This window comes from Bos indicus x Bos taurus, chromosome 16 (assembly GCF_003369695.1).
Source record: "Bos indicus x Bos taurus breed Angus x Brahman F1 hybrid chromosome 16, Bos_hybrid_MaternalHap_v2.0, whole genome shotgun sequence".
In the NCBI taxonomy this organism is placed as follows: domain Eukaryota; kingdom Metazoa; phylum Chordata; class Mammalia; order Artiodactyla; family Bovidae; genus Bos; species Bos indicus x Bos taurus.
Genome location: NC_040091.1, coordinates 45,947,101 through 45,964,481, shown reverse-complemented (window position 1 = coordinate 45,964,481; position 17,381 = coordinate 45,947,101). Strand labels below are relative to the sequence as shown.

Here is a 17,381-nt window from a genome sequence, read left to right as displayed (position 1 = left end):
GGCCTCACTGACTTGATGGACATGAGTCTGAGTGAACTCCGGGAGTTGGTGATGGACAGGGAGGCCTGGCGTGCTGTGATTCATGGAGTCGCAAAGAGTCGGACACGACTGAGCGACTGATCTGATCTGAAGACTTGACTCTGGTCTTTAACCCTTAGGTGCCTTGTGAATTTGTTCTGAGCAAGTAACTTAGCCTTTCTGGGCTTTTTTACTCACTGTTTTTTTAATCTTATCAGGCAGTGTGTCGCCATCTTTATTTAGAGATACTTTCTGAAAACATACAGAAATCTAGGCTTTTGGTTGATTGTATTTATACAATTCAAAAATATTTGTTTTTTTCATGACCTTCTTTGGTTGTTTACTTAGGAGTGTAATACTGGTAAATCGAATATTTTTCTGAACATTTTCCCTAGTCTTGGAATTTAGGATTCACTTCTGTTCATAATATTCCAGAAGCTTCCGGTATGCAGGGGAGCAGATGCGGATGCAAGTGAGGAATGCTGTCATCAGGCTCTGGGAGGACCCGGGAGGACTTCTGGAAAGTGGTAGAATTCGGCCGCATCCTTGACAGGCAAACATGGTGGTTTGAGGAGAGTTTCCTAGTGGAGGAGATGAGGCAGAGGCTCACAGCCAGGAGTCCTGGGGCTGGGATTCCTGGTGTGTGTGGGTAGATGAGCCTGGAGAAGTAGGTAGGGGGCAGGTGTAGAGGCTGGGAAGGCACACTGAGGAGTCTGGCCTCTGTTCTCTCTGCTTTGGGAGCAGCTTCTAGAGTTGCTTCTTTAGCATAGGAGTGGGGTTGATTGGCTAATCCCTTTTCCTTGAAGGTGCTAATAAGGGCCACCTGCTTACTGCTCCAGTTTCCTTTCTGTTTTCCAGCTGTGGTCAGTTCTTTTAGATTCTGGTTGTCCCAGGGCACCACACTTTCTCTTGGTTTTACGTCTTGAGTGTTGTCATCGCCTTGGCTTAGAAGGTGCGCTTTCCTCTAAAACATATACATGTGTACTCACGCATTTGTTCTGTCCACTGCCTCCGCTTGTCCTCTGGGTCCCTCCTTAAATCACACTTGTTGAGAAGCCCTCTGGGCCTTGCCTTTCTTTTCAGATTGGATTGTACGCCCTTCCTGGCTCACTTGTAGCACTTCATGGTGTTCCTGCTCATGGCACATTATGGTTGTGTTGACGCCGCTGGCTTACTGCTCTTTCTCCTTCAGTTAGAGCTACATCTTCAGTGGCCAGAGGCTCGAGCACCTGCCACCTGTAAATGTTGTTTGAATGAATGACTGCGCAAAGAGGAAGGACTGGAGTTGGCAGGAAACAGCTCCTGACGAGAATGTTGGTAGCAGTCAATTGGAAAAAGAAGCTGGTGTGACTGAGTTGTATGTGGATGTGCGAGAGAAACACACTTTTGTGACTGACTGACCATGGGCTCTGAGGGATGAGAAGAGGTGAAGGTGACTTCTAGCTTTTGCACCTCAACTGGTGTCAGGTGAGGCCATTAACTGAGTGAGGGGTGAGGAGGGGTATTGTTTGGGGTGAAAGTGAAAGTTGCTGTCACGTCCAACTCTTCGCCACTCTATGGACTGCATAGTTAGTCCTTGGGATTGTGCAGGCCAGAATACTGGAGTGGGTGGCCTTTCCTTTCTTCAGGGGATCTTCCCAACCCAGGGATTGAACCCAGGTCTCCTGCATTGCAAGTGGATTCTTTACCAGTTGAGCCACAAGGGAAGCCCATGTTTTGGGGTTCAGTTCAGTTCAGTTGCTCAGTCGTGTCTGACTCTTTGTGACCCCATGAATTGCAGCACGCCAGGCCTCCCTGTCTATCACCAACTCCCGGAGTTCACCCAAACTCATGTCCATCGAGTCAGTGAGGCCATCCGGCCATCTCATCCTCTGTCGTCCCCTTCTCCTCCTGCCCCCAATCCCTCCCAGCATCAGGGTCTTTTCCAATGAGTCAACTCTTCGCATGAGGTGGCCAAAGTACTGGAGTTTCAGCTTTAACATCATTCCTTCCAAAGAACACCCAGGACTGATGTCCTTCAGAATGCACTGGTTGGATCTCCTTGCAGTCCAAGGGACTCTCAAGAGTCTTCTCCAACACCACAGTTCAAAAGCATCGATTCTTTGGCGCTTAGCTTTCTTCACAGTCCAACTCTCACATCCATACATGACCACAGGAAAAACCATAGCCTTGACTATCAGATGGACCTTTGTTGGCAAAGTAATGTCTCTGCTTTTCAATATGCTATCTAGGTTGGTCATAACTTTTCTTCCAAGGAGTAAGCGTCTTTTGGGGTGACTGGATGCAAACGTGTCATTTCTATTTCAGGTGTAATTAGGGTTGTTGTAGCATGTCTATGCACAGTATGACCTTTGGGAGTGCAGATCAGAGATTAGGGAGTCATTCCTGTCACCCTGTTTTCCTTCTTCATTGAACTTTCAGACGGCAAAGGAGCCTGGTGATGGCGTCCGTAGAGGTCAGCCTTCCTGGCACAGGACAGGGTGGAAAAGGGTGGTGAGTAGACTTGGAGGGGCCTCTGGTGGAGAAAGTAAGTTTCATGAATGTGGAGACCTCATTTGTCTTTTCTTGTGGCTCCATCTCTGCCCAGTGCCTGTTGGTTGAAGGAATGAATCAGTTCAGATGAATTAGTAGAAGTCATAGTAGTGGGTGAAATTGTCATGAGAGAAAAGAGGGGCTTTGTGGGCAGAAATGTGGTGAATGCCTCCATTTAAGTGTCAGATGGGGGGAGAGGACCAGGAAGAATGGCCAGAGAGGTGGGAGAATGAGAACACAAAATCAGACATGCTTCAGTACACAGGGTTGTAAGGAGTTATCCATTGTAATGCCAAGAGTTTAAGTAGAATAAAGACTAAGAAAAAAGTACTGATTTTGTTGGTTTGATAGTGAGTTGAGAGGATGAGAAAAAGGTAGCAAGAGAGAGTAGATAATTCTTTCAGGAGTTTTGGTGGTAAATGGAGAATGTTGATCAAATGATAGTGAAATGACTAAGTTGAGAAAAACTCAACTTAGTGAAACAACTTAGTTAAATAGTGAAGTTGAGAAAAGAGATTACTAGGCCCTGATGGGTGTATTAGTTATCTTTGCTGCTGTAACAAATTACTACAAACTTAGTGGTTTATAGAAAGGACACACTTGTTACCTGGCCCTGTGGGTCAGGAGTTCAGGGAGGGCTTTGCTTGATCTGCTGCTTCAGGACCTCACAGCCTGAAGTCAAGCTGTCAGCCAGGGTTGGGGTCACATTTGAAGGCCCAGCTGGGGATGGACACTCTTCTGAGTCCCATAGTTCTCATGGGCCTCCCCAACATGGCAGCTGCTTCATCAGAGCCAGCAGAGGAGTGTCCGCCAGCCGGATGGAGGCACTGTACACGCTGCCTCATCATGGAGGTGTTGTCTCAGTGACACGTTCTGTTGTGAGAAGCAAATCTGTCCGTCCATTGCACACTCAAGGTGGGGAGTTTATACAGGAGTGTGTGCTCACTAAGGGGGTGGGGTCACGGGTAGTCCCCCATGGCGTTACAAGGGGAGGGTGATGGCGTGAGAGAGCAAAGGACGGTTCTTTAGAAAGAGGGCTGTGGGGCACAGAGGCAGGATGGGGTTTTGAAGGTGAAGTTCCAGGTTCAGCTGTGTCACGCTGATGACCCTTTTCAGGAAGCTCCCTGCCTTCTCTCTTCATCCCCTATCGAGGGGCGTAGGTGCTCTGGAAGTGCGCTCTCCTGTGAGATGAATTCACAGAGGAATACAACAGGATTATCATGGCCATTGATAAACCCTCTGCCTTGGCTAAGATTGAATTATATATCTGCAAATTCTTGGCCAGTGGAGGTATCTGCTCTGCTTGCTGTAGGATGTTGTTGAGGATCAAATGAGGTCATTCATGTGGAAGTATCTTTTGGAATGTAAGATTCGCAGACAGAAGGCATTAACTGTACTACTTTCCCCCCGTGTTTAGTAGAACACACAGACTGTACCATACATGTAGCTTGTTAACTGGGTTCATTATGTTGTACCTAAGTTATGGAACTGGGCTTTATTTTAATGCTGTGATTATTTTTAGGACTTTTGGAGTAGACTGTTTGCTTTTATGATAAATGACCCCAAACTGTGGTGCCTTTCAAGTCCTTGTGTGTAGTTTTTCAAAAATCTGTCCTTGCTGTCTCTTGTCACTCTTGCTTCCACTTGTCTGTCCATCTCTTGCTGTCCTTTGCCTTCTGACTTGTTGCTTCTGACCTCCTCTGGGCTTGGCAACCTGATGATCAAGCTCAGTAGAACTGAGTGGTGTAACAGTAATTCAGCTTGGGTTTGGGCTTGGGCGTCCTTCTCACAGAGAAGTGTGTGAGCTTTCGGGCGTGGACCAATCTCTCTTGGCCTCCGAGTGTGTCTTGTATCCTTTCTAGTTCTGGTTGCGTTTGAATTAGGTGAGTCCCCACGCCACTGGGTTCCATTTAGGAGGCATGTCACTTACTGCTCTGTTAGGCAAAATGGTGTCCTCCTCTCCTTTGGTTTTGGTGAGATTTTAGTTAGGGGGCTACAGCAAGTGATAGGTGATCTGTGATTCGTGGACTGAAAATGTTAGAGAATCAGGAAAAGCTTCTTAGCAGGTTGGCATCAGGCTTGTGTGTAGCTGGTCTTTCCTTTAGGGTGTCAGACTCCCTGTATGGATTCCTGGGTGTTCTTCCATGTTGATCGTATGCTGGAGCTTTTCTGTCACAGCAGCTTGTGAACTTTTTCTGCCCTAGCTTTTGTGTTGAGTCCCTGCATTATTGGGGGGGAGCCTGTGTTGTGTGGAGAGAGCCCAGGAGTCCTGCAGGGAGACCTCCTCCGGGTTCTGCCAAGGGCCCGCCTGTGGCCCTCGACCAGTGTCTGTGCCTGGGCCTTGGTGTCTGGAATAGACATAATGTCTGCGCTGCTGCCTGTTGGGCCAAAGTAAGATTTTATATGTGAAAGTGCTTGTTAAATGTTGTTGTTTAATCGTTGTGTCCAACTCTTTGTGACTCCATGGATTGTAGCCCGCCTGTCCATGGGAATTTCCCAGGCAAGAATACTGGGGTGGGTTGTCATTTCCTTATCCAGGATATCTTCCTGACCCAGGGATGGAACCTGCATCTCCTGCATTGGTAGGTGAATTCTTTACCACTGAGCCACCTGGGAAGCCTTTGTTAAATGCACATAATACCAAATAAAATAAAATGCCTAGCCTGTTGGGTTGATAGCTCTCTCTCTTTGAGGAGTTAAAAAAGTTATCAGTATTAGTAATGATAAGTGCTCCTAAAAAAGTGTAATTTTAAATTTCATGTAGCTTTTTTTTTTTTCTGAATATGTCCTGCTGGAATCTATTTATACAAATGAGGATGTTTAATAAATGCTCTTTGATTATTTTCAGAGTATTGAGTATACTGGCTTCCTAGCCAAATTAAATTTATAGAAATTCTAATGATATTGTGATTCATAGCTAGGAAGATTTTTTTTTTTTTCATTCTTAAATCACTTTACGCTTTACATGAATCTCTGGTAATAGTGAATCAATTAATGTGATTTCTTAGGTCATAAATCAGGCTTGATAGATTGTAGTATTAGTTCCTGTGTAAGCATCTCAGACCTACAACCGTTTTGTGGTCTGTTTTAGCAACTTGTTTGCTTTTGAACTCAATTCTAGGTGTTGAACTCAATTTGAGAGCCTAAAATGGTTTGTGCCCCACTTACCTTAGAGGTTACTGCCTCACTTTCTTGTTGCGCCGGCCCTAGTAGTGGGAAGTCAGCCACCACTCCTTTTAACTTGAGTACACGCTTTAATTTTGTCTTTATCCCATAGGAGTGTTGGGAAGATTATTATAGTCACACTTACAGTATATTTTAAACTTCTTGAAAAGAGGGTAATATGTGAGCATGAAATATTTTTGTAGTATGCCATGTAATTTTTCCCCCTGCTGACCCTTTGTGGTTTGTGTTTAGGGTGCATGGTGTTTCTCTAGTCGTTGAGGTCATCAGCTGGAGGGTTTTCTGGAGGCCTCCGGAGGCTGGTCTTTGACAGGCCCTGTGTTGTTGCCCTCTGTTAAACAGGCCTGTGCTATCACCACAAATGGTAGCCTTGATTCTGTTGGTGTCTGTGAACATGGCAGAGTATTTTCACCCCTTCATTCTTCTTAGTGGGTCAGAAGGAACTTTTGTCTTACTGCTTGATTGTTCACGGACCAGAGGATGGGTGGCTACTCGGGGTGGCCTTAGAAGAGGGAGACAGAGATTCTTGAAAAGACTGATGGTCATTATTCAGTGAACCCTGCCAATCACCAGGGCAAGAGACGGGACCACTCTTTTTCCTTTCCATGAACTTCTGGGAATGTTGTTTATCCATGAATTCAACAAATATTTGAGCTTGTATTATGTGCCAGACATTAAGTACTGGAAAAGCCAGACATCCCTTCAAGGATGCCCTAGGTACAGTCTTATTTTGAATATGATAGAAAAATATTTATCAGTATAGAAAAACTACTAGATTGGGTTTAGATGCTGGATGGCTTTAGGGATTAAAGGTGGAGGTTATAGGTTCAGAACGCATTTTTGAGAGGACTGACTCTTCTGTAATTAAAAAAAATAATTACAAATGGCATTGTGGCAGAGTCTGTGAGCTGATCACAAAACCAGTCTCCTCTTCCCGGGCAGGTAGCCAGACCGCATCTCCCAGCCTCCCCGATGGTTAGGCGTGGCTTAGTGGCCGTATTCTAGCCAATGGCATGAGATCCAAGAAGGGAGCCACTTCCAGGCCTGGCCCCAGGGCCCTCCCTCTGCAGGATTTCCGTGCCCTTTCCTGTCTGCTGGCTACTGCAGAAGAGCCCAGTGAACTAGGAAGGCTCGTGCCTAGGATGGAAGGAGATCTGGGGCCAGAGCCACGGCTGGGGGGAGAGCTGCCTTCTGACTTACTGTTGTGGACTCTACATGAGCAAGAAGTAAATATTTATGGTATTTGAGCCATGATAAAGTTCGTTCTGAGTTAGCCTGCCTAACAATGCTAGGCAAAACTGGTGAGTCTAGTAAAGGTGCTGAGAATTTTGGACTCTGCCTTCATTTTGATTATTTATATGTCACGTCATATGTAATGATCAGTGAATTTCAAGAATCAGTTTAAAACTCCATGGCAAAAATCTTCTTGACGTGTCACTTTTAATTGATACAACTGGTTTACTGCATTCAGTGTGGCCTTTCTGTGGGTCCTCAGTTGGCTTTAAAGGGACTCTGTGGAGTCTTAAACATTGCCAGTGCTTATTTCAAAGAACTGTAAATACAGTTTTCATCATGCTGCTTCTCTGTCCAAAAGCCACTTATCATTTCTTGTTATACAGCATTTTGTTTCATTTATTCTGTCATCCAGAATTCTATATAGTGTGTGTGTGTGTGTATATATATATGTAAATATATAAAATAAGTGTAGCTATGTGTAACACACTGACTGACCTAGGTTCTCTGAAGAGAGACAAAAATGATAAAGCATATTCTGCGCCCCCAAAGAGTTTGTGCTCAAAACACAGATAGTTACTGGTTTTCCACAGTTATCAACTCACTTTAGCCTTTAATAAATCATGCATTATTTCATTACTTTTTTTTCTTTTTACCATTGTCTCCAATTAAATGTACTTATTGAAAGCAGGGAGTGTATTTTCAGGAGCTCCTCTGTCCCCTCTCAGGCACTTCTGGCAGACTCTGGACCCTGAACTCAATTAAGTGACCATCCCTGTAGTTTCCATTGCTTCTGTTGCTTGGCTTTCCTGGTACAGTTTTGCATTATAGTTTGTGTCCACAATCAAGAGTCCTTTCGTAGGCCATTAGGAATTCATGGAATTGTGCCATCCGAAGTGTTGGGACTGGAAGGATCTTTATTAGATTAATTCCTGATCTTTCCGATCGTCTAGTTCCTGATAGCCCAGGTGTGGCCATGAGTCATGGGGCCTTCCTAGAGGCACAGTCTCGGGCACACTCAGACCCGTGAGTCAGAAGCTGAGAGATCCTCAGATGACCCACATGTGCATTGCAGTGGAGATGCCCTGCTCAAGGTCACCCTCCCACTTCTCTCTGGAGAAAACTCACACAGCTGTTGATCTCAGTAGTTCCGATCCCTGGATACATCTTGGGATCACTTGGAAACCTTTAAAAAATACTGCTGCCTGGGTTCCATCCCTGTGTGCATTACATGGTCAGAATTGCAGCCTGGGCACCAGAACTTTAAAAATCTTTCTCGATGACTGAAGTGCAGCCACACTAAGAGCCGCTCAGCCTAGTGAGTGCTCAAGTCAAGGTTTCCTGATGCTCTAATCGGGTAGTTCCCTCGACCCACATGTGGATATGCTTTCAGAGTAGAGCTTTCCCTACCTGGTTCCTTGTCGGGGTGCGTCCCCTACCCGGCTCCTTGTTGTTCCCACCTGGTTCCTCGTCGTGGAGTGTCCCTTACCCGGTTTCTCGTCGTGGAGTGTCCCCACCTGGTTCCTCGTCGTGGCGCGTCCCCTACCTGGTTCCTCGTCGTGGCGCGTTCCCTGCCCGGTTCCTCGTCATGGCGCGTCCCCTACCCGGTTCCTTGTCGTGGCGCGTCCCCTACCTGGTTCCTCGTCGTGGCACGTCCCCTGCCCGGTTCCTCGTCGTGGCGCATCACCCTGTTTTATTCCTTCACAGCTCTTATCCCACTCTCCACCTGCCTCTCCCACTGGCGGATACTCCATGAGACAGACCTTCATCCCTTTTGTTCACTGCTGGGTCCCAGCTCCCAGGACGGTGTCTGGTGCATGTGAAGTGCTCCCTTAATAGGTGTGGGGTGCCTGGAAGGAGATAAAGAGGGGTGCATCTGGAGAGAAGCGCAGCCTGTTCAGGCGGCACCAGTCTGGCCGCTCACCTGTGTCAGAGGTCAGGGTGGGAGAGGCTCCCGAGAAACAGGGGGCGGGGTGTGTGCGTGACTGAGTCAGGCTTCAGAGCCAGCCAGCGAGGGCAGCGTGAGGGCAGCACGGAGACTGGACCCAGAGCTGGCTTGTTTCCCCACTCTGCTGTGTCCTGTGCACTGAGAGCTTGACTGTCTTCCCCAGGCCTGTCTGTAGGGGGTGGTGGTCCTGGGCTCAGAACTACAGACCCACAGACCCTCCTCCCTCCCTCCCAGAGCCAGGTCTAGAAATAGACCTCGGGTCCCTTGACAGGACCTAGCTCAGATCTGGCCCTTGGGTGCTTACTGCAAGGCAGCCATTGCTTATGTGAGTTAGCTTGTTTTGCCTTGTTTGCTTTGAGAACATTGTGTTTCTGAGGTTAGGATGACATTCAGTTTCACTCTCAGGTTGAGTAAGTTTCTTTCCTGGTCAAATTAACTATTAAGACTTCATTTGTTATGGTAGCATGTTGGGAAATCATGGTTGGTTGCTCTTGATATTTCTGTTCCGCATGTTGTTTGTTGTTTTTTTGTGTTCATTTCTTTCAGTTTGTTATTCAGTATATCTTGCCACACATTTGCCTGTCATCAGACTCAGGAGTCAGGTGGAAAGATGTTCTTATGAAGCCATTCATTCATGTGTTCCTCTGTCCATTAGTGGTTTTGAAAACTTGTGTGAGACGTCATGATTGGTGGCAAACCTGAGCTGTCTGTTTTTTTTCTTGGTAATAGAAAGCCAGAAAACGTTGTCTTGAATGTAAAACATTCTTTTTAACATTATAAAATTTCCAGCTTCCATTTGGAAACCACATTAAGATGAGATGTTGTGTTACTGTGATGAGAAGGCTGCTGCTGGTGACGCCCACGGATGTTGCCGGAAGCCTAGAATTCTACACTGGGGGGGGTCGGGGGAGAGACTAATTTTGAATTTTCCAAAGGAATGTGAATTCTGAAGTTAGTCTATGGTTCATAGGGACAGCAATCCTCAGGCCTAGATTGGTGATCGGTAATTATCACTATTGATTAAATCAGGCAGAAGGAAGACAGTAAAGTCCTGGAACAATTTTTCAGAAACAAGAAATAAATAATTGGGAACTGATGGTTGTCCTGGTAGCTAGGGGTTACAGGGTGGAGAAAGACTTGCTCTGTGGTGAAGCACTTGCTCACCGTCGATGGAGAGGAAAATTGGAAATTCACAGAAGTAAGTTCAGTCAGATTTCAACCCTTACTGTGGCACAAAAAATCCAGGCAGTTATGAACTTATTCTCAGAAAATGCTTGCATTTTGTGGATTATACTTGTGAGCCATAGTAACAATGGCGTTTTATATTTGAGTGGTACTTTTGAATCTAAAGCACAACCATATGCATTACCCCATCCAATTCTTGCAGCTACCCTCAGCTGGGGGATAGAGTTATCTTCTGTACTTTTTTTTTTGATGAAGTAACACAGGTTAAATTACTTTCCTAGGGACAGCTAGTAAGTGAGAGAACAGCTTTTTATTTTTTAAACATAAAATGTTGAGGGTGATTGTTGAACTAGCTTTGGTTTTCTAGGTATATAAATCTGTGGTTTATAGTGCTGGAGGAATAGTCTAGAAATTTATTTAATACTGCAACTGAACAGACAAGGACCCCAAATCATTGGCTGGCGAGACTCAAAAGAAATCCCCCACCCCTTTTTTTAAGTTACCATGGGGTAGGTTTTTATATGAAAGCTTTTAATTTTATCTACCTGCGGCATCCTGAGGGCAGAGACCTGGTCCTCTAGCTTCTTCCTGACTCATCCCCTGCCGTGCTGCTGGTGGGCATGCATAGATCCATCCTTTTGAATGGGTTGGGTTTGGGCCTTACTGTTGGGAAGTGGTAATAATGTCGTTGAATGTTGACTGAGCTGCAGAATGAAATGGCATTGGTTCTTTTTCCTAACAAGTTACTTATAGCCCATGTTTGCTCCCTCTTAAAAGATTACGCAGGTAATACAGGTTCACCAGTATGTGTCTTTTTCCATGTACATGTTTTATATTTTGAAATACTCTTAAGCTGACAGAAAAATCACAGATATAGTGTGCAAAGGACACTTTTTCCCTCTTGAACTATGTGAGAGTAAGCTGCTGATATGTGCTGTCAGCATCAGATCTTTTATTATGTGTTTCCTACAAGCAAGAACATTCTCTTCCATCACCACAATACAGGAATCTAAATCAGGAGTGAACACCCAGGCATCTGTACCGTCGAATCCTCTGAGCTCTTCCACTGGTGCTGGTTGACCCAGTGCTGACCTGGTAGGGAGAGGCCCAGTGGGACCCTAGGTTGCACTTTATTGTCTCTCCAGCCTCCTTTAATCCAGAACGGTTCTCAGTCCTTTTTTGACTTTCATGACCTTGCCGCTCTTAGTTTCCAGGCCAGTCATTCTGTGGAATGCTTCTCAATTTGGATTTGTCCGATGTTTCCTCATGATTAGATTCAGGTTTTGCATCTTTGGCAGGAATATCACAGAAGAGCCAGTGTTTATCTTTTTCAAAGATTAGTTTTACATTTTATTTTCTGTTTCCTTAGAGCGTTTCCCAAAGTGTATTCTGCGGAACTAGCACCTACTGTGTTCTCAACACCGTGCCACCTCTAGAAGGTAGGATTCGAAAGCTTTTGACTTACAGGAAGGGGTGGGCTTGGCAGTGACAGTGGCTCCATCGCTGTAGTGCAGGAAGGCCTGGGATCAGCAGTGAGAAGACCTGGGTTCTGCCTTAAACTTGCTGTGTGATCTTCGATGAGTTACTTAATCCTTCTGAGGGTAGCAAAACAAAACTCCTCTTGTAAAGTTTCTGTGAAGATTAAAAAAAGAAGAGAGTTTAATCACATGGGAAACTCAGAGCATTCTGCAAATGTTAGCTATCCTAAAATACCACAACTTCGGAATTCTAGTGTCAAATTCCATAGAGTTGGAGCCTGTGGTATCGTGGAAAAGCCAGAGGTCACGTCTGAATCCTATGTGAGCCACTTACTAGCTGTAGATCTTGGGCAAATTAATCTGAACCTCAGATTCTTCATCTGTAAAATGGGGATAATTATGCCCAGGTGGGTTATTGCGAAAATTCAACGAGAGAGTCTAATGTAAAATCCTTTCTGGATGCCTGATATAGAGTCTCACAAATGTCTGCTCCCTCATAAACAGTAGAAGATAAATGTACTTGATCACGTGTGGCTCAAATGAAAATTGAATGGAATGAAGCAGGAGAGGATGCCCCAAACCCAAATTGATGGTAGTTGGTCTCAAGGCTACTGGGCCTCCCCCACTTTATCTGCCCCCGCCTAGATGTTTTTAGGTCGAAAATGTAAATTCAGATAGAGGAGTTTATTAAAGCTGAGTCTGAGCTGACCTGAACCTGGGTCAGAGGTTTGGTAGTGTGATTGTCAGGGAGAGGGTGTCTGGGCCACCTGAAAACAGAAAGGGTAAAATCAGATGATCACACCCACTCTAAGAAGAGGACAGGGGTTGTGAAATAGCAAAACGAGTTACTTATTTCTGTTAAAAAAATTTTTTTCAGCCTTTTAAATATCCTTTGGATAATGACAACTGAGTTTTAATTCATTTTGGAGAATTTCTCTGGAAGGAATAAGAGGAAATCATACCCATGCTTGGCACATAGTTGGTGCTTAATTAATATTTACTTTGGATGAATAGTGATTTGCAGGTCTTAGGTCAGTAATGGCAGTGTTTGCTGCTGTGAGCTCTGTGCTGAGTTGGATTTAACAATACGCGCTTATGTTTTCCTGAATCAGTTCCTATCCTACTAATTAAATCTAAGCACATAATAATTAGAGCTAAACAGAAAATTGTAGAGCTTCCATTTAATTTTACCACTTCAAGTTGTTGATCAAATATATTTCCAGTAAGATTTAGCAATTTGATACACCATTAGACCAACTTATTTTGAACAGTTTGTTCTAGAGGTTGAGAGGTTAATCATCAACTTGATTGGAATACAGTTTATAATTATTCATAAAACCAAAAATGGATGCATTATTTCCAGGTTAGAGTTAATACAGTTATGACTTACCTTGTAGCCGTCAACAGTGTGTTCCAAAGAAAAGGTCAAATATATTTCTTTGGATTTAAATGAAGGATTTGATGATGTGAAATCTCAAATTTAGAAATAAACCATGAAAATAAGTTTTGGCTAATTAACTAAGTGAGTTCTCTTGTACATTTTAGAAAGTTCCAGTTGAGTTATACTATGCCTCTAAAATTATTATATGGAAAATATTTGAAGGTTGACTGGAAAGAATGGTTCATTCTCTAGAATTATAGCTGTCAGCCAAACAAATCATCTGTCAATTTCAGGAGCTTCACTAGTTATTTTTATTGTGAAGTAGGTTAGAAAATGATTTTGTAAAGTCATATATCATACACGCAGATTTTGCAAGATAATGATAATGAAATGTTCTACTGTATTTGGTTGACACTTCCATTTTGCAGTGTCAGAGCTTTACTCTTTGGGTTTAAATACTGAGATGCAGTTGAAACCCCTGTATAGCTTATTTTCAGTGTTAACTCAAGATCTGTTAGAATCCTTGAACTGAGACAAGAATTTAATATCTGGTACATGTTTTGTCTAATTATTATATCAATTATAGTTACTCCAAAAACATTAAAAAGCAACATTTAATTAAAAAACACAATATAGCCATGTGAGCAGTTCTTGTCTGATGTGAAAGCAGAGTTACTTTTTATCCCACTTTAACTAGAAAAACTGAAAACACGAGTTTTAATGCTTTGGCTCTTGGAGTTGCTGATATTCTTTTCCCAGTATTAAAATTGCCATCTTCATAATGCACTGTGGGAAAATACACCCATTGTTATGTTTCTTAAAGACATCTAATTTATATTTAGCGTGAACCTGAAATTCTGGAAATAGCACAGTTTAAAAACTGATTAAGGGGAACCCATTGGCCTGTCATACTTCTCTTCCTTTTGAACCCATGGCTGCACAGCTCCATAAAGTGCTAAATTTAGAACCTCAGCTGAGACAGTGCTTACCCAGCCACTTTCCTTTTCCTCTTTAAAAGCCTGTGGGCCCATTCACCACTGCCTGATTTTGTATCAGAGTAGAAGATGGAAGCCTTTTCTCTAGCAGTTAGGTGTGCTGTTGAAAAGAGTGCTTCCTCTGTCTCTGTTTACACACACACACACACACACACACACACTCACTCACTCACTCACTCACTCACTCGCTTTCTGTGCCCCAGGACAGTGGGGTTCTTCAAGGAGACTTAAAAGGACAGATAATTAACATCAGGTTATGATCACAAACATAGAACTAGAAGCTTGGGTTTAATGTTCTGTTCATTGTCAGAATTACACTTGAACAGGTTTTTCAGAGCTATGGCTAGTCATATACAATTCAAAGTAAGCCTACAGTAGCATAGTACCGTTTTCATAAAAGGTACCCTGTAATTGGTAAATATCAGAATTGAGTATAGATGTTAGAATATCACCTTTATTTTCAGGATTGTACACATCATGGGAGATTTTTAAAAAGCAGAGTAAAACCACTTTAGGAGAAGAGAGAAGGGAGGTGAAGGCTCATGTGATTTGGAATTCTGCGCTTTCAAGTTTTATGGCCCATGGCACCTCCCTTGGGAGGATGAAGTGCAGGGAGCATGCATAAGCACATAAAATTGCGAAGGTTTTATGGTGCGTAATTCATACAGAACTTTCTATGAACTTTTAGTTAAACACTTTCTTTTTTAGTTTCATAGCAAGATTTTTTTAAAAAGTTTAATTTTATTCTGCTGTTAAATTAAAATTTTGGATTCTTCAAAGCAGTCAGTTTTTAAGTTTTTCAATTTTTTTATACTGCTTTTAGAAATAGAGGATATGCATTATAATTCAATTGGTTGTGTAGTTCATGGACCAAAAAAGATTTAGTACGCTAAAACTCTTAAGTTCCTTCCTATAAAATATCTCCATATGATGTAGTAAATTTTTTTAGACTTTATGACTATGCCCAATATTTTCCTGTTAAGATTTTTTCCTTGAGAAGGAATGTGTTAATCAGATGAAAAATGTTTGGAGAAGATTTTATTAGGACTGTAAAATTATTTTTTATTCTTTTATGTTTTTCACATGTTCAAAAAGTAGTCTGTGCTAAACAAAATTGTAGTAAATGATTGGAAAAATGTATTACTTACTGTATTTCACTTTCAGCATTCTTAACTGATAAACCTCTGTGCCTATATAAGGTTGTTTAACTCTAAGGCATTTAAAGTTACTGAACGTGACAGTAAATTCTGTAGGGATCTGTGCCTGGAGGAGAATTAGAGATTATCTCATTTTCCTTGATTTGGGAAAAAGGAAAATATTAAGTAACTTACCCAAGGTCACACAATTAGAAAGCAGCAGAACTGGGCCAGAATCTTGGGCTCCTGACTGGGAGCCCTTTTTCACCCAATATCAGAGTGAGTTATGTCAACCATGACTTTCGGGGGCTAAGTCAGTCTTCAGTATTTTAATGTGTTGCTCCTTAGTACCCAGTTATGCCTTGTACCCTTTAGATATTGGAGCTTCCATTTGGCATTAAAAAACAATTGGAGTGGGTAATTTGAAACTTTGACCTAAATGTGTCAAACCTGGCAAGAAGTTTGCAGCCAGGCAAAGGGACTTTGTTACAGGAATAAAACAAGAAATGATACTCAGAGAAGTAAGTGAATGAAATAACACATAAAGGAAAGGTAGTCAGTCAGACATACCATCTAGTCTGAGAGTCTTGAACTTGTCCCTCATTAATTTAGAAGAGTTACATTTTGATGAAATGCATCAAATGTATAGATATGTATATATAACTCAAATTAATTAAAATATGCTTTTATTTAGGCTAGAAAGTCCAGCCTCTGTATTACTGAGGTAGCTACCTGCAGGTTGAAATTCCTTAGATTTATCAGATTTGTGCTTTTCTTTGGAAAGGAGAAGTCTCATTTGTATTTTAGAGGATGAAGTAGTAGTATTAGTTTATCAAGAAAGTAGTTATATTTTAATTCCTCTTTCCTAAAAAATGTAACAACCTTTTCCACCTGGTTAACAGAAGATTTCTAGGTTTTGTGAGGTTAACTCATTTTGTGATTTTGATGTACTTCATGGAAACCTCGTGAAAGAACCTTTAAAAGCAGTGCTTAGGTTCTGGGCAGCTGCTGGGCTATTCCCTGTTCACTTGCTCGCCATGGAGCCAAGAGCTCCATCTTACTGTAGAGCCTCTTGACCACAGTCTTGCTGCCATCTACCTGAAAAGTGTGTCAATGAGTTCTGTTAACTAAGAGGGATGATGCTCTTGGTCTCCCAGTGACTAAACTGAGCTGCTGTTTCTGACCTTGCCAGTGTACTTAAAAGGAGCTTTTCTCTATTATCTTCTCTGAATTTACTGTTTTCTTCTTTATAGATGATCATGGGAACAGCAATAGTAGTCATGTAAAAATCTTTTTACCGAAAAAGCTGCTTGAATGTCTGCCGAAATGTTCAAGTTTACCCAAAGAGAGGCACCGATGGAACACTAATGAGGTAGATAAATTTCTATTTCTAGGGGTATTAATTTTTTTAAGGGCAAACTTGCTAGGTCATCTTGCGCAGTACTACTATATGTTAGCTTAAAATTCAAAATACTGAACTAGGAAATTGTGAATGAGAAGAATACTGAATCTGGATTTCACAAAGACCAACATGTTGTTTTGAACAATCTCTGATCTGCCTGGCCTGCATTGAAAAATCTCAGATGTGCACGCTGACTTACTAAGATAGCATGAGTTTCTGTCTTTGTGTTTTCCTGCATTATGGTGTCTTGCATTTGGTGGTTGACTCTTATCTGCATCTCAGTTAAAGCTTAGTTCCTATCATAAATAGAGGAACAGCCCCAGTGTTCATAGACCATGCAGTGTCTTGACAATGTGAAGTTTCTGTAGAATTGAGAAGGGCAGGCTTCTTTTTAACAAAATGGCTCTGGTCCTCTCTAATGAAGAAAGTTTGCATGGAGAATTAACTGGTTTACCTTAATGAAAGGCATTTGTATGAAGAATGAAGGCTGTGTAGTAGGTTGTTTATTTGATATCCAGTTAGAAGGTTGATGAAGTAGAGTGAGTCAGAGTTTTATCTTCTTGGATGATTTTTTTTTTTTATTTTTTGTAAATCTTAATCTGGAAGTCTTAATATTAAGGGTGGATTGCTTTGTCATCTTTTTTTTTTTGAAATCTGTTTCAGTTCAGGGTGATACCCATTTCACGTGGTGATGAGACTTGGGTCTGTGTCCATCAGGCTGGGAATTCTGTTTCTTTAGTTCACATGGCTGGGGTCATTGGTTTTGCGAGGTTGGTCTAAATCAGTTCGTATTGCTGGTTCAGCATTTACTTCCAAGTTATAAATACAAAACTCTACCCTATATTGGTCATTAAAATACAAGAAGAAAATAGTGCTGCCTATTTACCTTT

General features: G+C 42.5%; 1 protein-coding gene across 13 annotated transcripts in view; it reads left to right on the top strand.

The window, feature by feature from the left end:
* CAMTA1 (calmodulin binding transcription activator 1) overlaps positions 1 to 17,381 on the top strand; it is a 993,257-nt gene that overhangs the window by 18,741 nt on the left and 957,135 nt on the right. For 3 of the 13 annotated variants that reach the window (XM_027565020.1, XM_027565021.1, XM_027565026.1), the window contains exons 2-3: positions 11,469 to 11,538; positions 16,343 to 16,461. In XM_027565020.1, coding sequence (XP_027420821.1) covers positions 11,469 to 11,538; positions 16,343 to 16,461 — 189 coding nt within the window. Of the gene's footprint in view, positions 1 to 6,532; positions 6,960 to 11,468; positions 11,539 to 16,342; positions 16,462 to 17,381 lie in introns of those variants that run through there. The other 10 variants (XM_027565015.1, XM_027565010.1, XM_027565017.1 and 7 more) reach the window with 7 other exon arrangements.